This window comes from Eulemur rufifrons, chromosome 19, assembly GCF_041146395.1.
Source record: "Eulemur rufifrons isolate Redbay chromosome 19, OSU_ERuf_1, whole genome shotgun sequence".
NCBI classification, from domain to species: domain Eukaryota; kingdom Metazoa; phylum Chordata; class Mammalia; order Primates; family Lemuridae; genus Eulemur; species Eulemur rufifrons.
In genome coordinates this window covers 115,315,599-115,337,045 of record NC_091001.1, presented here as the reverse complement: position 1 = coordinate 115,337,045, position 21,447 = coordinate 115,315,599, and the positions used below count along the sequence as shown (strand labels likewise).

The 21,447-nt window shown below is 49.9% G+C and overlaps 1 protein-coding gene across 1 annotated transcript; it reads right to left on the bottom strand.

Moving 5' to 3' along the window:
* Positions 1–14,368: 14,368 nt before the first annotated feature.
* Positions 14,369–16,730, bottom strand: FAM110C (family with sequence similarity 110 member C). The gene has a single exon (XM_069494364.1). The coding sequence runs from the start codon at positions 15,922–15,924 to the stop codon at positions 14,956–14,958; it is 969 nt and encodes a 322-aa protein (XP_069350465.1). The 5' UTR covers positions 15,925–16,730; the 3' UTR covers positions 14,369–14,955.
* Between the last annotated feature and the right edge of the window lie 4,717 nt (positions 16,731–21,447).

The following is a 21,447-nucleotide window of genomic DNA, read 5'->3' as shown; positions in this document are numbered from 1 at the left end:
GAGCCCAGGAGTTTGAGGTTGCTGTGAGCTAGGCTGATGCCACGGCACTCACTCTAGCCTGGGCAACAGAGTGAGACTCTGTCTCAAAAAAAAAAAAAAAAAAAAAAAAAAAAAAAGAAAGGATCATTTTGTTTTTGAAGTTTTTATTCCATTTTTGTAATAGAACACTGTAGCCCTGAGGAAAAAAATTCTTTTTTCTAGTGTGGCAATGTGTTAAACTCTTACTATGAAATTGGTTTTAAAAATCATAATGGCCCAAGTCTGAAGAACTTTCTCTTTCTATAAAATATGACATATTTTGTATATTATTGAGAGTGACACACTTTGATGAATTCACTGTCTTTCTTGTTTATCTTGCGGCCCATTTTTCAGGCCTGGTTGTCTCTTTCAGGAATTTTTCAGAAAATTGCTTGGAACATAAAAATGTACCACGACTCCACAAACTGAAGTTTGTTGAACTTAAAATGAATCTGAAAAGCTGTTAGCAACGTGGAAGTAGTATTTCAGAATCTCACATTTATGATAAAATGCGAGCAACTTCATTATTGTGTGTTTTAGTGTAGTTCTTTTAGATTTGTAGAATTATAGTTTTGATGCTCCTTCGAAAAATTTTAAAATGCCATCCTGATATATTACTAGCGATAAGCGTTTGGAATGCCAGCCCACAAATAAATGAAGAGTGCTTTTTAAATGTGTAGCACGTTTGCTTTTCTTTCTCAGAATCAAATGGTAAACGCAAAACAAAACAAAACAAAACAGCAGGAACAACCGGCCTTTGCCCTGTGCTCCCAGCGGCTGCGGAATACTAGTGGCCACGCCGCACGGTCACGCACACACGTCCCGGCTTGTCACAGACGCTTGGCTGCACGGGGACTTCTGTGTCTACGGTGAATGTTTGTGCCACGGTGCTAACGATGGCATACGTTTTGTCACTAAAGTAGGTGAACATCAGCACAACAATCCAAATTTCAACTACATTTGGGGACAGGAGGACCGCGCAGGGACCTGTCCAGTGATGGCTGGGGGCCACTCTCGCACCACAGGGGCAGCTGGGGGCAGCTGTCCTGGCAGCCATCGCGGGTCCCAACGGCAGCAGGGCAGCTGAGGTTGCCTAGGCTCACACGAGTGCGCGGTGAGCGTGGCAGTTTCTGCCTCTCACTAGCTGGTGACTGTGACAGTCACTTCCCTCTCTGGGGCCATCTCCTCGTCTGTAAATCAAGAGATTTGCACAGATGACCTTGAAAGCCCTTTTGGAATTTTATAGATTCTCTTCAATCTGTGAGGCTCTGTGTAGTGGGCTGACTGCTACTAACCTTTCTTTAGTACAGAGAATTTCTTAGCACAGTTCATACCTGTAGAACATCTTCCTTTTCGATTCCTAGATCCGTTGTGTGCAGTTTCACCGTCCCGTCACCGACTGTTTCCCGAAGCAGATGCCACCCCTGCTTCTCTGCGCCGGTGACGCGAAGAGGACAGCTCTGCCCACTCCGTGCCGTCCTGGGGAAGGCAGGGGCTGCCACGGGCAGTGCTGGAACAGTGGTTCCGGAATCGGCTTTACGTCGCTGGCTAACCCATTTCTGCTTTCTGACTCTTGGTTTTCTCCACCTGCAGAATTTGGATACCGGGAGCCACCCGCTCTGCCCACGTCACACGCTCCTCCTTTCCTCGCTGGCACCCTTTTCAGATCGAATTAAATCTGTGCTGTAGCCCTTTGTGCCCAGATGTGTGGCGGAGAACAACCAGTGTAGGAAGAGCTCCTGCTACTCAGCCGTTCCCTTAGACATAGACACCATCGCGCCTCCCACGTCTCCAGATTCCGGGCCTCACTTTGATACTGAACTGGACTCGGCACCCCTCGGCGGTCCAGCCGGAGCCTGCGAGACACCTGAGGGCTCTGCCCAGCGGGGAGGCATGCCTCACCAAGGTGGCATCTTCCAGGCAGGGCAGTGGAGCCAAGTCATGAAAGGTCACCTTGAGATCTTGTGACTAAATAGTAGCAATGTCTATGACCAGGTTTCATGCTCAAATTTTGTAATTTTCTGTAAACAGAAAAAAAGCTTTCTAATCAGAAATGAAGAGGTGTTACAGTAGGCATGAACTTCTCACCTAACTGTGAAGTGTTGGATTTTAACTGTGAGCTCTCCTGCAATATTATGCATCTTACGATACTTATTTTTACAGGCTCTGAATATAAAAGTGAGCTATTATGAAGAGCTGGAAAAGCAAACCAAACAAAAATTCAGATAAGCACCCTAGAATTTGGGTTGTGAAGGGTGTGGGATGGACGCAGAGGACGAACCCTACAGTTTGGCAGCACTGGGAACTTCAGTCTGCTCCTTTGAGTCTGTCTGAACAGCCGCACCTGCCACACCTGTGCCGCAGGCCGGCGCGTTCTGAGCGAGACAGCGGTGTGTGGCGATGCCCGCAGATTGGCCACAACCAGCCAAAGCAAGCAAACAGTCACGTCAAATGGGCCAGGCACACACGCGGGCACACGGACACACTGCACGGAACACACAAAAGGCTTTCTGCAAGAGGATGGATTTGAAGTTTAACTGGGTGTCACATTGGACTGGATACAGTGATTAGTGCTGCATCTCATGAGAAAGATACAGGGGGTTCAGACAAAAAGCTTTAGGAAAACCCAACAGTGAGGACCAATGCAGAAATGCCACCAGTAAGTCCCTGGACACTTCCTCAGGGAGCACCTGCCCCTTCGTGAAGCTAACGGATCCTTCCTCCTTCATCCTCCCACTCAGCTCAGCTCTACGCTAAATGGCAGCGTGATGTCTGGCTGGTGACTCAGTTTGACTCTTGATTTCCTGCTCTAGAACACAGAAATCAGGAGGATACTTCTGACTGCATCAAATGTGTTTATAAACATCAAGTAGGAGAGTCCTAAAAACTTTAAAATTCTAGATGAGCCCATGGTATTGTTGCTTTGCCATTAATACGCATTAATAGCTTCCAGATATTTCAGTATATAATCAGCAATCCCAACGACACTTCTTGAGACTCTCTAGGTGTAGCTATGGTGCTCCTCTAGCTAAAAAAAAAAAAAAATGCATTCAGTTCTTCCTCGTTCTCTGTTGTGAAATGCAAACTCACCCTCACTTACTAACCCGTGGTGGTGAGGGACTTTCTAGACACACTGGGACAGTCACCACAGTTGCTCCCTCTGCTGAAAATATTTTCTGCATAGGCGGTGACACGCTAAACATAGAGCTCACTGGCAAACACTCCATTCGAGAACTGTGAGAGCCGGAGGGGCTCCAGAAAAGAAAAAAGGGGGAGTTGAATTGTTGCCGGAAGTATGGTGTGATGGCTTCAACTTGACTAGATTAAGGGATACCCAGATAGCTGATAAAGCATGATTTATTCTCACGCTTTGGTAGGCACCGAGCCCATCCCTCTTCTGCCGAAAGGGAAACCAGGTGTTTTGGCATTTGATTAGGACGATTGGGCCGCCCAGGTGTGTCTGTGGGGTGTTTCCGGAGGAGATGGTGTGTGAGTCAGTGGGCCGAGTGGGGAAAATCTGCCCTTAAAGTAGGCTGGGGGCCCCGAAGGAACAAAAGGGTGGAGGAAGGGCAAATTCTGGTTCTCTCTCTTCTGGAGCTGCGGCACCCTCTTCTCCTGCCCCTGAATGTCAGAAGCCCAGGGATTCGGGCTCTACCAGTACCTGCCCCTCCCAGACCCACGGTCTCTCCAGCCGGCCGCCTCCAGCTGAGGGTTACACTTTGGGTTCCTCGGGCCTGCTGGTTCTGTCTCTCTGGAGAACCCACACTGACACATGGCGACTGGAAAATACAAACTGGTTCACAAATATTTTGGACGAAGTAGTGAACTGTAAACCTTGAATCATCAGGGGCTAATAGGATTAGAATAATGATAGCTACCATGGAGTGGGTGCTTCTGTGTGCTAGTGCCTCATCTATCTATTTATCTATCTATCCATCCATCCATTGTAAGAGCAAGGGTCCGGCTCTGTCCCCGAGGCTGGAGTGCACTGGTGCAATCATAGCCCACTGCAGCCTCGAACTCCTGGGCTCCCGTCTCAGTCTCCTGAAGAGCTGGGACTGCAGGCAGGCACCACCATGCCTGGCTAATTTTTAAAAACTTTTTTGTAGAGACAGAGTCTCATTATGTTGCCCAGGCGGGTCTTGAACTCCTGGACTCAAGTGGTCCTCTCGCCCAGCCTTCCAAAGTGCTGGGACTTTGGCTTGAGCCACCACACCCAGCCTAAGTGCCTTTAAATACATCTCCATGCTCTGGATTTGATGACCATCTTTTAACAGAAAAGAAAAGTGAGAGATGTTTTACGTGCTGCAGGCCAAGCTCTAAGCACGTTGGCCATGACCGACTGTGGCAGTCTTAAGTTCCCAAAGCGTTTGGCTTCCACCAACCTCTGGTACCCACAGTGTACAGATACCGACACTCGCAGAGTTTAGAGTTTAGTCTCCTTTGCGAATGCATATTTGTTAGAAAATGCTCTTCCTTGGAAAAGCACCTGTTGTTCTCTGACAGCTGTCCTGACACGATGAACAGCTGTGGCTGGCCGTGCCGACCACATAATCACATCCTGTGACCAGGCCAGTGTCAGGTGCCGACGCTGAGTGACACTCTCGAGAGGCACCAGCTTCCTGTGAACCTTCAAGCTGGAACTGTCCACGCAGCCCCAGCCAGGCGGAAAGGTGAGCTAGGCTTCCCCCCCGCCCCTGCCTGCCTGGTGCACGTGTCGGCAGTTGGCCTGGTTTCTCTTCCCACCTGTAAAGGATAATATTTGTAATCTTGACATTCATGCAAGAGTCTGCGAGTGGATATTTGGAATGTGCCTACCTTGGCCTCTTCTTTTACTATTGCTGGAAAAAAAATCTCACAAACCTAAAGCTGCGCCAACGGTACTTCAGAGTAAATTGAAGGACGTTCCTGTCCTTTTACAGGTGTGGTCGTTTCCCATTTACCTAATATCAGCAGTTACCCGCCATTGAAATAATAATCAAATAACTGAAGTTCTGCCAGACGTCTCCGAGGGGCTCCAGAAGGGCCTGGACTTCTCGCCCAGCCTTGGGGCCCTGACACACGCGGGGAGGCCGGACCTGGAGTTCACCGCGCTCAGGAGAACTTGTGCCCCAGCAAACGGCCGCCACCAAGTTCAGCACTGGCCCCGACGGGCGAACACGCTGCTCTGAGCGCCTTGGCATAGTCAGCTTCTCCTCTGCTTTCTCTTGATTTCTATGTTAAAAGCACAAACCGTCCTCCATAGAATTACCAACGTGACCCGAGCCACGCGAGCCTGTCCCGCCTGAGGGGCGCTGCCGGTGGCATCTTGTCAGAATCCGGCCCCAGTGTGGGTTTTGACCTGTCGGATCAGTTGTGCCCTTGACAGGTTATGAGTCTCCTTGGACATCCTGGTTAGCATTTAGTTCTTTTTGTAAGCCAGGCCAGAGAGCGGGGGCAGGAGCGGACTTTGGAGCCAGGCAGATTCGGGCTCGGCCTTTTGCTCCTCCAACTTGTTAGTTCTTGGACCCAGGCAAGGTGCGAAACCTCCGCACCCCTCAGCCCCTCACACACAAAATGACGATCCTTTCCACGGCCGTGGGGGTTACATGGAAACACCAACACAAAGCGCTCTCGCGGTTCCTGCTGTTTGCTACTTGGATGCCGGGAAGCGCCGGCTCCCGCCAGTGCGGCCCCGACGCGGGGAGGCTTCTTCTCGGGGTCCTCCCGGGGTCCCCCAGGTGCAGAGCTGATGCTTGGCACCAGCAGCGTCCTCCGTGTCAGAGGAACTCGTACCTCTGCCCCCACACACACCCTCTTCCCCACTAGGGCGGAAACACCGTAAGATGCCCTAATTTAAGGCAAGGATGAAAAGGCCAAATTAAGCATTTAAAATGCTTGTGTGCTCACAGTTGTGGCACTCACGTCCTCAGAAAGTGGGAACTGAAGTGAACTCGAGTCATCATAGTCAGGCTCCCTGGGGCCATGCAGCCTTCCCAGTTGGGGACTGGAAGTTTCCTCAGGACTTGGTGCTAAAACTGGCAAATCCCGGGCAAACAGGGGCAGAGTCGCCCTCCTAATGCCCCCTCCCTGAGGCAGGGCTCCCCAGGACGGGTGCTGGCACAGCGAGGGGTCCCCTTGCAGGCCCCGTGGACGGGGCACTGGGCGAGCGCTGGGCTCCAGTTCTCTCTGGGAGAGGAGAGTTGATCCTGGTGGTCTTGTCCCCAGTGTCACCTCCCGCCACAGCAGTCTGGCCCAGGCTGAGTGGGCCTCTGCTGTGGGCCTCGCCAGATGCCCACGCTGGCATTCTGTGTTCGGTGCCTCACACACACCTGGCATGGAAATGGTGTGAGACACCCAGGGCGCTTGGGAGACACGCACCCTCTCCACCCTGTGCCCGGCCCTGTGCCCACACAGTCCAGACTCGCCAAGCAGGGTGGGAGGAACAGAGTCCTGATAACATCACCCAGCCTGCTGCGTTCTCCAGGGAGGCCTGAGGGGCAGCCCCGCTTACATCCCGAGCTGGCCTGCTCGGGGTTTACCTGCTGTGTTGACTCCTGTCCTCCCCTCCTCAGTCTGAAAGGCGGACTCCTTCTAGAAGCAGGGGCAGGCACGCAGGCCCTTGCCGGCAGCTTTCCCAGCTGGACGCCGTTTGTGGGACGTTCTGCTTTTTATTCATTTCAGGTTTCAAAGCTTTAAGCTGCCAGGTGAAGGACCTCCCGAGATTACAGTAAACCTATCAGCGGGGGAAAAAAACGCCATATATAATTTACCTGTTTCCCTTCCCTGCTGCTTGACTCCTTTTATAGGACTTGGACTTTGAGTTCCATTTACGGTTCAGACAGACTGGCCACCAGATAGAAAGCATGAGCCAAATGGTTACATAAATTCATAAATCTGCCTCATGGCGTCACTCACTATTCCCTCCCTCCCTCCCCTCGTCTTTGCATCCACACCTCGTCTCTCCGCCCTCTCTGCCCTCACTGGGGGTCTGGCCCTCGCTGCAGTGTGAGCCCCAGCACGGCCGGAGCTCGCGGACCTCGGTGCGGGTGCGGCGTCTGGCTCCGCAGCACACTCCTGGGTGACTCTGCTTGTTCAGGGTCAGCCTGGGTTACGGTCCCACTGCTCAGGAGCACGGCGGCTGGGACACCACCGGGTGGACAGCGGGGCTTTGGGTGTGGGCGATTCTGTGAGTTCCTGGCTCTGGCACTTGTGATCAAGAGTCCCATCTCCTTAGACTCAAAATCGAGTGTTCCTCAGGGTCTTTCCATATCTGATCCTGTGCTTCAGTTTCTCACTTTTTAAAGAAACTAATATTCTCTTTTGACTTATAGGTGAATAGTTATTAACAGTTTAATACATTCTCCTCTTCGGAAAGCATTCTAATTTTAATTCAGTTTCAATGTGTTCGAAGGAGATAACGCAGAGACACTGGGTGGCAGAATCTGGGATTGCAGCGGAGACGACGGGGAAACACTCCCGGGCAGGAGCACACGCTTTCTGGTGTTCCGTGTTTTCCGCCCATCAGCTGCTCCCTGCAACTGCCAAGGCCGGAGTTACAGGCTCCTGGGCTGAGACACTCAATTTCCTCTTTGTTTACTATTTTCAACCCAGAACAGTTAAATATTACATAAATCTACTTAATTCATCAATGAACATGCAAACAAAGCTTAAACACCTAACCAAGCCCTCAACCTTCCCTGAGGACGAGAAACGGCTCCCGCTGCTGGACCGTGTGACAGAGGCCACAGCACACAACGCCTAGGCTGTTTCCCAGCAGCTTTGAGTTTCTGCAGCACCGGGGAGGTGTCCCTGCGCTTCGCGGACACACGGGTGCGGCAGAACGCCTGTCGGTGGTGCTGGCAGAGGTTTAGGCGGGAGCCACACACAGCAAGCCTGCACACGCAGCCAGCCCCGCCCGGGCAGCGCAGCGAGGGCAGAGCCAGCTTCGTGCCTCACACATGACCCCGGGTGGCACACGCCCAGGCCACGCCGAGGACACTGAAAACAAACCTCCCGGGAGCAGTTTGCCTCACCTAATGAGCTAATGAGAAAGGTTACAAACAGTGCTTTCATTTTTATCTTTGTGCTCATTTTCCAACGATAATACAAAACAGGAAGAAAATATTTTTTTTTTTTTTTTTTTTGTTGAGACAGAGTCTCACTTTGTTGCCCAGGCTAGAGTGAGTGCCGTGGCGTCAGCTTAGCTCACAGCAACCTCAGACTCCTCGGCTTAAGCGATCCTACTGCCTCAGCCTCCCGAGTAGCTGGGACTACAGGCATGCGCCACTATGCCCGGCTAATTTTTTCTATATAGATTTTTAGTTGTCCATATAATGTCTTTCTATTTTTTTTAGTAGAGACGGGGTCTCGCTCAGGCTGGTCTCGAACTCCTGACCTTGAGCAATCCACCCGCCTCGGCCTCCCAGAGTGCTAGGATTACAGGCGTGAGCCACCGCGCTCGGCCTGGAAGAAAATATTTTTAAGCAGAAGACTGATGAAGCAATTAGAGAAGCGCAAAGTGCTGAATATCCAAAACTGTTTTTACTGCACTTCATCTCGAGGACAGTGGGAGACTTCAGCTGTCACGCAGCTGGCCTGGGACTAGTCTTGGAAAGCTTTCCTCACTTCTACCGATAATCTGATGAGATGACATTGGAGAAGGGAGAAAACAAAAGATATGAATAATATTAAGCATATGCTCACTTTAAAATTCTTCTGCATTGTTAAAATTCATAAATCAATTTAATAAATGATAGAGATACTTTATTGCTTTGATACAGAATATATAATATTGCATTCCAGTCGCAAGTAGTGTGTAGAAAAAACTCCATTCAGAAACTGCCTCAACAATCGTCTGGGCCTGATGTTTTCTGGCGTCACCGGCTCTAACCCAAGCACTGACCTTTGATCCTCCTGAAAAGTGCAATGTTCAGTAAAGCTTCCTTTTCATTCCAGTGTCAAAGGCCAGCAGCTCAACAACCACATATATGGATATACATCCACGCGAGGAGGAACTTCCTCGCTACGCGCCTGAGGGTCTGCTGACCTGTCCACGCCATTAGACAAAGGCTATTGCCAGTTATTTCCCTCTTTACCCATCATTGTTTTCTTTCCATTACGTTTAATCATGTTATTTTACTGCTAGTCTTTCAGGACGAATGAAAGAATCTTGTAGCAGAAACTACTGCTCATCCTTGTGTGGAAACCAACTACAGACTGAGCTGCAGAGTTTGATTTTTCTCAGAGTCACTCAGCACATTGGGGTCATTCAGGTGTAGACAAGAACTCACCTCTAACCATATACGCAAGACAGGAGGCCACGGCGGGGGTCGGAGTGGAAGGGAAGGAGAATTAACTCACTTCTTTGGGAGTCTGAGGCTGCCCAGTTCCCCTGTTCTTCACACCCCACCTCTGACACCTGCTTCCCAAGCTCACTCCACCCGCACTCTTCTCTTCCCACCACTGAAGGTGCAGGTGCTTCTGAAAGATCTTGGTGGTTTTAGGTGAAAACCAATTTGTTTTTATATTTTAACCTATTATATGAATGATGAGTGTGCACCATCTTGATCTTAGGTAAATCTGACCTAGGCTGCAGTTCAGAGAGGCACAGAAACTTTTACTTAAAGCTTTCACATAGAAAATTAGTGATATACCTGCCAATAAGGAAATTGGGTATATAAAAAGATCATATAAAAACCTCTCACCTTTGACATTATCTTTTTAAACTAAATGAAATACAGTGAACAGGAAAATAGCATTTTGGAGCAACAACTGGGAAAAAATGCCTAGATCAGGGACCTGCTTGCTGTCCTGACCCAGGGTCTGCACTGAGAAAGGCACATCGTCAGCCAGCAAAGCTCCCACGTGTGTGCCTGGGACTTATCTGAAAACAAATCGCTACAGTACCGAGCACCTCATTCAGTGCCAAACACTCCACTCACGGCCAAAATTAAACAACATACACAAAAACACCAAAGAGATTTAAAAGTATACTGACAAGCACTAGAACCACATGAAGTAAAGGAAAACTATCTGAAGACTAGACTAATAACTGTATAAAAGTAAATATTTAAGTAACTCAAAGACCTACTCTCACAGTAAAACAGTCATAAAAATGTAAAGCTATTAAACAAATACATGAATACATCAAAACGGAATGGTTTATAAAATATAGGACCATTGAGAAACTCATTTCTCTCCGCTCCATACTCTTCTCTCTAGTGACTTTGTTCTCGAAGAGATGTCTTTTGGCAAGACACAGCAAGCTTTGAAAGAGTTGACTGGGGGACAAATTTTCTTTGAGTCGTCATGGATACAAAATTTCCCTCAGAAGGTTCAGAATCTGACTCTATTGATCTTGGTGTCACGGCAATTTCAGAATGAAGGTCCCGATAAGCTCCTACCCACAGTTGATCCCAGTCCCCAGCCACCCGGAGGCTGCCCCTCATTTCCAAAACCCACCCTTTGAAGAAGAGAGTGACCTGGTGCCACACTCAGGGCAATGATGTGACGCAGGGGGTGGGAGTGGGCTGCGAGGTAGACAAAGGGTGTGTCGGGTCAGATGCCGTGTTGGGTCCTCTCTGGAAGTTGGAACAAGAGAACACGGAGCACATTCTAAACGGTGCTGCGGCAAAGGTGCGGTGGAAACACCGAGATTCTCCCGCCAGCTCCCCGCAGACTGTCCAGTACGAGCAAAGCTTTCACTCAGCAGTGTCTCAGCTCTAACTCATCTTTTAACGGGTACGGACACACCTGCAGCCCAAATGGAGGGTGAACAACCTTCTACCCTCCAGTGATTTTGAAAGTGCTTTCTGACTTGTTAAATGAGATCATCCCTTGTGCAGTTCAGGAGTTTAGCAATTCAGTTTAGCAGTTTCCCGTGCAGCTTTGGAAATTGAGCTCTGGGCACGGTGTGTGTGGGTGTGTGAGTTTGCTCCTTCTTGGCCAGCGTGTCGAAGCAGAACGCACCTGCTCATGATTACTTTGATTTAAATGGTGCCAGTCGGCCTGGGATGGTCACAAGAAGCACATACCATGCATTCATGCCTGGTGTTCATGCGCTTTGCATTTTAAAAAATCAATTTTAGGGTAAAAAAGATGACCCTAAAAATATTTCCAAACAGCTTTCTAGCTTCCCACTGACGCAAGGATAGGTCCCCTTCAAACAAGGAAAACGTGTCTTGGTGCTTCAGCTATTACAGTCAGCAGATTCTGAACATCTGTGTCTCCCATATTCCCTACAGCATTTCAAACCTTCTGAAATCACTTAAGCTTTGTCGAGGGGTGCTTTATACCTGGGAGTAGCAGTCATGCTGGTGCCTAGGTACACGGGGCAAAGGGCCCCGGGGTCTCAAGTCACCCCACACACTTTAGAAGAAGCCTCCACTGTCCGCAAGGTTTGCTTCCTGAGGAGGCAAAGAAACAGTGCGTCAACCTCAGTTCAGGCAAAAGTTGGAATACGCAATGCTGTATACAAAGTCTGGACCCTGCAGTTTTTGGTGTTGAGACATTCTCTGCATTTAAAATACCTTCTTTTTGAGTTTTGAACTTTGAAAAGAAGTCAGTAGCTTCACTAAATGCAGCTATCATCTGGTTTCTCTGTCAGAGTGAATCTCCGCCTCCCTGCAGGCCTTTTCCTGGGCTTTTGAAATTTCTCTTTGCCTCCAATGACTCATGGGGCAGTAAAGAAAACTTTGAATATTGGTAAAGCCAGGGCTAACTCCCAGAGATGGAGCCAAAATAGGAAACAAGGCAGGCAGTTCAACTAAATACTTGAAGGCAAACAGATTCCTCCCTTCCCAAACACCAATATCTCTTGAAGGCCCAGGTGCTGGCCAGCGGGCAGGCAAAGGTGGCTGCTCAAGCTTGTGTTTACCTAAACCGTGCTCCTTGCCGGTAACTGCAGAGCTTTTCAGAGTCACCAAAGAAAGGGCAGAAAGCACAGGGTGTCCCCAGATTTCTTGTTCTACCTGCCCACAGCGTCTTTGTAAATATCAGACACAATTCTGCTCCAGGAACCTTCACTGGGCTTCTCCAGGTACTTCTTTCTTTCTTTTGTCAAGGATAAATGTTAAGATAGCTGTGGGATATCTGAATTCTTTTGCCTTGAAATTAAACAATGTTTATCCCTAATTACCCCAAAGGACAAGTTACCATTCTTTTATGCCAGCATTAAAAGCAGCAACTTAGATATTCTATGCAAACCAGAAAGATATAAATCTTGGCGAGTCCCCAGTCTGATGAAGTGAGGGACAGGAAGATGACTAAGTACCACCAGACAGAAAAGCAATCTTCATGAATTACACTCTGGGAAGCAGAGTACAGAACTGCCCACGTGTAACCCTCTGTTACTCACGGATCCGCAGTGGACTTGTGTGGTATTCTGTGAGTCACTCTCCAGTTCCGATTCTCTCAGTTTTGAAAAGCAAACATTTTTCCCCCAAGGGGTAAGAAACTTATGCACTGATTATTTAATTCTGGATGAGATATCTTTATCATAATTTATAAATCTCTACCTACCAAGGGGACAAACACCTCCGTAACATGTATTTATTTTCTCTTTCACTTGGAAGGCCTACCTTTGTTCATCTCAAATTTTCTGAATTTTTCATGAAATCCTAAACTGAGTCCTTACAGATTTCAGCAGAAAAAGCACGGCTTGAATTCCTGCTGCCACATCCTCCCAAAGTCATAGAACCGGTCTCAGAACAGGTGACTCCTGTGCAGAAAGTCAGAGGATCTCCCACGGCCGCGTGCGCACTCTGTGACTGGCCGTCCGTGCGGCCCTTCCCCACGGCTGCGGAGGGGACTGAGGTCACGGGCAGACACTGTCCCAGTGAGCTGGAGAAAGCCCAGGCAACTCCTTCCCTTCCCACAGTCCTCCCACGCCCCCGCGCCAGGTCTCAGCATTGCAGGTCCAAAGAAGGCACAGCACGTTTGGGCTCGGTGCCACTGTCCCCTGCTGTGGGCAACAACGTGAAACTTGTCGCAAGGCAGGGACACTGTCTTCTGCTTGAACAAATGGGATCAAGGTTGGTGAAACACAGAAGCCGAGGGCCTCTGCTCTCCTGTCAGTCTGCCCTTGGCACTTTCCCAAGCCTGCCCTCCCTTCCCTCTTGCTTCAGCTACTTTCCTGTCATGAAAGTGAAAGTTTTCACCGGCTAACCAAACTTCCTACATTTTTCATAGGTTCAAACCTAAAAGGGCTTTGGAAAGGTTACTTGATAGGCTAAATCCTACATTCTCTTTCAGGTCACTGTTTTGACACTACAGCGTGAGAGACGGGGGTGGCCCTGGGTCTGGAGGGACCAGAGGGGCTTCTTTCATTTTTCTGTTGTCGGGTTTTATTTGGTGTTTGTCTGTCATCTTGTTGTCTCACCACTATTTGCACCGACCGGCTGCACAGGCTCTGGCTACCTGGAGGGAACTTACTCATAAATTCACCTTGTACAGTATCCAGTAGTGTTTTTGTGTTTTCCGTTTCCAGTTCCAATCATGGAATTGCACAGAATATACACGTAGAGGCTGGGAACCCTCTCCGTCTCCCTTTATTCTGTGGACAAAGAAGGCTGGTGCACAGTGCTGGAGTCACTTGCTAACAGAAGACAGGCCCCCTCCCCGGTCTGGGGCTCTGCAGGCCAGAAGGTGTCCCCTGGCGGCCAACACCCCCCCAACGCCCCCCCACCCCGGTGTTCACAGCCGCAGCATGAGGCGACGTTCCCAGCACCTGCTCCTCTCAGATCCAAAAGACAATTTGTGAACTTCTTTTTTTTTTAAAGTGACTGCCTATATACACTCTTGGGGGACTTAGGCTAGTAGAAAATGCAAATCTTCCATAAATTATAAGGAAGAATTTAAATCCTGAGCTTTCTGAGTTCAACAAAAACAAAGAATTCACCTCCTCTTGCTGACTTTCGTGTGTGTACTGAGGACGGCCAGAGAGTTTACTGGGATTTCCTCCACCCTCAAACGTCCTGTGGCAGCTCCACACGGTCCCCAGGCCCCTGCTGTGCCTTAGTAGTTTATCTCAGTGGCAGACAAAATAATTTCGTCTCATAATTAGCAAGTTGTCATCGAAGGGCAATGTTTAAATTCTTGGTTCTCAAAGAGAGCCCTGTAAAGGTACCTTCTCTTCACTATTCCCCAATGCCCTCTGCTCGGGGAAGAGCAGGTGGCAGTGAGGACAGACAGTCCTCTGCTCCTCCACAGACGAGGTCAGCCCTGTGCGACTGGCTGTTCAAAGGGAAGAAAGTTACTTCCTGTAGTGTCCTCAGAGGCGAATAAACTGTAGAATCCAAGCAGTTTAGAACTCTGATACATTAGTTACAATCTAGCCCAATTCCCCCGTTTAACAAACTGAAGCTCTCAAAGCAATTTAAACAAAATTTAGCTAAACAAAATTTTTTATTGCTAAATGAATGCCAAAGTGCTAACAAGGTCCTGGGGAGACTCCCACTTTGGGAAAGGCCCGGAGAGGGAACAGGGCCTTCCTTTCTGCCAGCAGAGCCACCCTGGGGCTGCGGGTGGAGCCGCCGGCCTCTCACAGGACTGGGACTCTCAGGCCATTCTCAACACGGGAAGTAACACCGGCAGGGGTGTAACTGCCTGCGGACAGGACTTTACAATTCTGATTTCTCTTATTTTCACAATAACAAGCCAGCCGGGACCAGCGTTAACTCACAGAACTGCCCTTCTAGGCGGTCGGGTGGCAGCGTGCTCCCGGGACCTGCAGGTGCCTGGGTCGGTGCCTTCTGCTCCGCAGCTGTGGTGGCTCAACTCAAAGCCTCTGCACCCCAATCTTCTGGGTCCCTTCCACTGTGCGTACTGGAATCTAAGCATCAGCTGGAACTAGCCACATCCACCGGCCACAGTCACCAAGCCCTCCGGGCAGGCCCGGCTTCCCGCCCCGCTTTCCGGGCGCACACCTTGGGTCCTGGTGTCCCCGAGCGCAGGCGGTCACGCGGGCCCCTGCAGCCCCTGGCTGGGGGTCTCCTTGGCCTTCTTACAGGTGTACAGCCACTTGATGATGCGGGCGTTCCTCTCGATGACCGAGGTGGTGCTGGGCACCTGCTCTGTCAGCTCCTCTTCCTGCAGCCCCTCTTCGCCGCCGCTGTGCCTGGAGAAGCCGCTGTCGGAGGTGGCGACGCTCACGCTGCGCACCTTGAGGCCCACGTGGTCCGACCCCACGGAGAAGTTCTCCCTGCCAAGAGCCTCCACCACCTCGGGGTCCAGACCGCAGTACTGGAAGAAGGTTTCGAACTCGGCCATGCTCGCGGAGTGGCGGGAGCTGAGGTCTGACTGCGAGCGCCGCAGCCCCCCGCGCCTCGCCGCCCGCAGCTCGGGGCACGGGCGCGCAGCCGGGACCCCGGCGGGCGCTGCGGTCGGCGGGGCGGGGGTCTCGCGAGGCGCGGGGGCAGCTGGGGCTGCGGGAGCCGCTGCGAGGCCGAGCTTGCTCGGGGCAGCCTCCCCGCCCCCAGCCTTGCCCTCCTCTCCCGGCCGGGGCGTCTCAGGGGGCTGCGGCGCCTTGTCCTTGCCCGGCCCCTGGAAAAGCTTCTTCACCAGGCTCGCCCTGGAGCCGTCGGCGCCCGGTCCTCGCACGAATTCGCATTTCTGCCGGTAGATGACCAGCGAGTCCGGCCTCAGCGGCTTCCGCGCAATAGCCCTGCGTGCCACCGGGCCCGGGGCGCGGGCCGGGGGCCCGGGGTCGTGCCCCTGCTCCTTGATCGCCTCGGGGCCGCCGTCCTCGGAAGCTGAGCCCCGGCCAGCCCCCGGCCGGCTCCGCAGGTACTTGGCGCGGTCCGCCGCCAGCCTCTCCACGGCGCTCCTGCGCGTCGGCCGCGCCGCGTCCAGGTCCCGGGAAGCCGCGGGGTCCTGGGGAAGGAACCGCTCGCTCGGGGGCGCGTCCAGGGCCGTCTGGGCCCGCATTCTCGCAGGGGACAGGCCTGCCCGGCTCCGGTCCGGCGGAGACGCGCCGGGGTTGCGGCGCCTGTCAGTCCCGGTGCCAATTCCGAAATCCGCGCGTGGCCAGGAACAGCGCCCGGGAGCCCCGCGGCCCAGGTCCGGAGTTGGGGCGAACCTGAGTCCGCACCGATTGGCAAATCGCCCCAGCGCCCGCCCCCATCCCCCACCCAAGACTGGCACCTCCCACGCCCAGTGCCTCGGCCCGCCCTCACCTTGCGCAAGGTGCCCGGTCCCCGCCCCTCACCTCCCACCCGGCGTCTCGGTCCCCGCCCCTCTCGCCCGGTCTCACCTCTGGCCCTAGGGCCCCCGCGGGCCCGGTCCTCCTGCCCCGCGTCTCCGCCCACCGCCAGCCCGGTGTCCACGCCCCTGCACCTCCCACCTCCGCACCTCCCGCCCCGCACCTCTCGCCCAGGGCTTCCGCCTCCCCTCTCCTCCTGGCGGGCGCTGGGGCAAACCGGCTCCGCGAGGGCAGCGCGCCCCAGGGCGGGCTCTCGGCGACGGGAGGTCCGGCCTCCGCCCGGCAGGGGAGCGGGGAAGACGGCGCTCGCCGGGCCCCAGGTCTCAGCCGCCTCCTCCCTGACTCGGGAGCCCCTGCGGTCACTGCTGGACGCTGGCATTTTCGGAGGGGACAGAGGGCAGAGGGGACAGGCTCCACCCAGGCAGGTGTCTCACGTCCTTTGAATTCTTAAAGTGACCTCAGCGTGCTTGGAAACTTAATTTCCTGTCCCTACCTGAGGTCATGTTCTTGCTATCAGAAAGCGCAGCGCACGTGTCCGGCGGGGAACTCGGCGGGGCCTGGATGGGCCCAGACTCCGCACCGCCGGCGCGGGCGCGGCCAGGCCGGGGACTTGCGGGGCCGCGGGGGAGCAGGCCGGTGCCGGGGGCGCGGCTTAGGGGGCCTGTAACAGGCCGAACCAAGTGCCGGAATCGTTAACGTTTAGTGTAACCGAAGCAGCGGGAAACCACGGTTTCCCCAGGCGGTGAGTCAGCGTAGGAATGCTAAACATGTAAGAGAAAATACTTCCAAAATTCCATTCTTTCCAAAATTTGGACAAAAGACTAAAAATATCTGCCAGGCAAGTGAAATGTTCACGTTATCTCTTCCGCGAAGGCCAACTCCAGACCATGCTGCCCTGGAGATGTCGCGGCCGAATGCCACACGCGGCCTGTGGGCGGGCAGGTGCGGTAGGTGGGTCTGATCCCTCCCAGAAACGCGTCTTGCGTGCCGTGGGCACCCGGCGAGAATCGCAGCGGGCCGTGTCGGGTCGAGCGGGCCTTGCAGAGCTGTGGTCCCTCGGGGCCCCAGCGAGGCTAATGTCGTGGTTAGGGACAGAAGCACAAGAAAGTCTTCTGGGAACGGGACCACCCTGATAGCCTCGCTGGAGAATGTCAGAGTCACAGGGAACGGAGGCCATCCCATGGGTAAAGGAGAGATAGAGACAGGGGTTGGGGGGAGAGAGAGGTGGGGAGGGAGGAGAGGAGCAGGGAGAGAATGGGAGAGGCGCTGACAGAGAGAAAACCCCGCTCTGTAGCAGGGTGCTGGTGGGTGGGTCTGGGGGGCCCAAAGTGCAGCCTGCTCTCTGCTCACCAAACCACCAAACCTGGTCTCTAAGTCAAAGGAAAAAAAAACAAACAAACCCTTTTTCATTGCTTAGCCCAAGCTGGCATCTTTTCCTCATCTGCACTGCTTCATGTGCCACAGCAGCTGAGAGAGAGAGAACCCCAAATTCAGGGCCTCCGGAATTTGAGCCGGGATCCACCGTCTAGCTATGTTCCTCTGGACAGGTGACAAGCTTCTCAGGGTCTTTGTGTTGTCACTGTGTTATAGCCTAGAACATTCACTGCTTCATGGTGAGCACTAAGGAAAGGTCAGCCCGAGAGACCTGGGCTTGGGTCCGGCCTCAGCTCCGCCTCCTCAAGGGGCTGTGATGTGGGACCTCTCAACGCCTTCCGTTGCTCATCTGCAATTAGAGCTCATTGGATCCACCTGCAGAGTTTTTGTTATGGCTCATGAGATTACTTATAAAGGGTTTAGCGTTGAATCTGCTACAGAGCAAATTTTCAATAAATGTTCATTTTTGTTGTTTTGATGATTGTGAGTTGTTTATCACATTTTGAATATGGTCAGTGAATATGCAATGAAAATCAATTCATATTAGACAAAACTAATTACATGTATATTTGTAATTTTCCATCTATTAGGTAGATAATTTACTGGGAAAATGGAACTAGAGGAGTAAAATACAGACAATTGTCTGAATAAAGTGCTCTTGTTGCTCAACTGGTAGTGTATCTTTGAGGCTATTTCCTTTCTGGCATTGCCGCAAAAGTCTTGGTCTGACCAGGAAAAAATGCTTAAGAATTCAATGATCCAGTAACTCTACCTCCAGGAATTTATCCTAAGGATCAAATAAGAGATGTGTGCACAGCCTGAGGGTATTCCTTGCAGACAGATGGTCGAAGTCAACCTGCATGCACCAACAGGAGGAAGGCCGGGTAATGTATGAACTACCGTGGGATGGACATGAAATATGAAATATTTTGAAGGATATAATAAATGAAGAGATATGCCGTGTTCAGGATGGGCAGACTCAATATCGTAATGATGTTAATTGTCCCTGAAATTTAAAAAAAGAGAGAAAGATTTAATACAATTGAAAACAAAATTCCAACTTTTTAAAATGCAACTTGACAGACATTTCAGAAAATTATTTGCAAGAATAAAGGTTCAATGCATTGTCTAGTATGGTAGCTATTAGCCACATGTGGCTACTAACTCCTTAAAATGTGGTGAGTCTAAATTAAAATGTGGCGTGTTACATTGTATATTGAAGGAATAGTATTTTGTATATTTTCAATTAAATAAACTGTATTATTAATTTTCTTAAGTAGGAAAGGCCTAGAAATAGGAAAATTTTGAAAAGATTAAAACAAGGAGAAAGGAATTTTTTTGCTAACAGATATCAAAGACTTATTATAAAATTATAGTAATAACTTGAGTATGATAGTGTTGCCAAGATAGACACATAGATGAGTTAAAAAAATAGCCTGAAATTATTTATAATATAGGGAGCATTTAAAGTCAGCAGGGAAAAGGCAAACTATCATAAAAATGGTTTAGGGACAATTATCTTTCCAAATGGAAAAATATTGTATCTTTTTATTACAACAAATACAAATACAACAAATACAAAAGTAAACTCTGAAAAAGTTTGAAAATACTATTGATTTAAAGGTAGAGAGATGGAAACACATTTTTGGTTGAATGTAAATTGCTAAAGTCACTTTCAAGAATCATTGTGCAATATCTAATAAATTTGAAGATGAAAGTACTCTGCCACTTAGTGATTCTAGTTTTGAGTGTATTCCCTGACTGTATACATACATGTGCACAAGGAAAGCATGACACATGTATGCTCATTGAATTGTATGTGTTTCAGCAACCCAAGTGTCTGTTGGTAGGAGAATGTAACAGTAAGTTCTGATTGTTCATGCAACAAATACATTAAAACAGCCAACATGAATGAACTGGATTGTACCTATGGACTTTGATAAATCTGGAAAACAAAGCTGAATAAAAACACAAATACAAAATATTATGTACCTTTTAATATCTAAGTAAAAAGAATAGGAAACTTATGTTATTTTGCATGCTCACCTATGAAGAATTGTATAAAAATATGGTATAAATATACACCAAATTCATTGTAGAAGTTTCCTTTGGGAAGAGGAGAATGGAATAGAGAACTCAACATTAGTTGCAATGTTTATTTTCAGGAAAAATAGATTTAAAACAAATATGAAAAAAAAGTCTCTCTCTCTCTCTTTCAGAATAAGCCTTTAGTATAAATGTCCATGCATCATTCATTAATTTTCTTTTTCCCCTTTCAGTTGAAGTTGAAATTGGTGGTGATATGAGCAGTTCAAATGTCTAAAGAAATATGTTGGGCTGTAACTATTACTATACAGCTAGGGCAGATGTTACAAACAACATCTCAGCATGAGGACATTGGGAGATGGAAGTTTCCTGCTACAGGGAACTTCGGGGACAAAGGCTTCCAATAAAAACAATTGGAAGTTCGGGAAATGACAAATTGGCTATAACAACATGCAAAATGAAACATTGGTAATTGGACTTAAAAGACTAATTGACCACATATCAGGGAGGGCCTTGAACATCATGGTTAGAAATCTACATGTGATTTGATAAGCAAAAATGTATCTGAGTGGTGCTGTTATACTAACAGGACATTCAATCATTAGGGTTACATAGGATGGTTTGAGTCGGGAAGGCCTGAAAGACAGCAAGTTGGCTGGACAGTATCAGTGTTTACGTGAGTAGTTGAGATAATGGCAATGATAGTGGGCATGAGAGTTAACCGTATGTGCCAACGTGGCTGGGCAGTGGGGCCCAGAGCTGTGGTCAGACATTGCCCTGGATGTTTCTGTGAGAGTGTTTCTCGATGAGATTGATATTTTTTTTTTTTTTTTTTTTTGAGACAGAGTCTCACTCTGTTGCCCAGGCTAGAGTGAGTGCCGTGGCGTCAGCCTAGCTCACAGCAACCTCAAACTCCTGAGCTCAAGCGATCCTCCTGTCTCAGCCTCCCGAGTAGCTGGGACTACAGGCATGCACCACCATGCCCGGCTAATTTCTTTTTTTCTATATATATTTTTAGCTGTCCATATAATTTCTTTCTATTTTTAGTAGAGATGGGGTCTCGCTCTTGCTCAGGCTGGTCTCGAACTCCTGAGCTCAAACGATCCGCCCACCTCGGCCTCCCAGAGTGCTAGGATTACAGGCGTGAGCCACCGCGCCAGGCCGAGATTGATATTTTAATCAGAGGACTTTGAGTGAAGCCGATTGCCCTCCATAGCATGAATGGGCTTCATCCAATCAGCAGGAGGACTGCATAGAACAAAGACTGGCCTCTCCCGGAGCAAGAAGAAATTCTGCCAGCAGACAGCCTTTGCACTTGAACTGCAGAACTGGCTGTTCCTGGATTTTCAGCCTGCAGACTTTGAACTTGCCAATCTCCACAGTCACACAAGCCAACTCTTTAACATAGGTCTATTTCTGTGCATACACATACATACATCCTATCACTTTTCTCTGGAGAGCCCTAATACATACAATGTGATAGAAATGGAAGATTAAGTAGAGAGGATATTAGGATGTTGAAATGTGCAAAGACTGGCAACTGGCTGAGTGTGGAGGAAAAGAGGAAGACAAAAACTTGGTTGGTTCCAGTCTATATGACCTGTAGACTGGAACTGCCTCAAATTAAAAAGTCAGCATGAAGGGATGAATATTTAAAGAGAAGAAAATTAACTCAGTTTGGCACATCTTTGGTTTAGGTTTCAGTAATCAATTCAAATGGAAAGAGCCAGTAGCCAGTTGTAATGGTGGACATGAAATTTAACGTAGGTGTCTGGACAGGTGATACAATCCAGGAGCCAGGTGAACTGAAGTAACATCCGAAACCATGG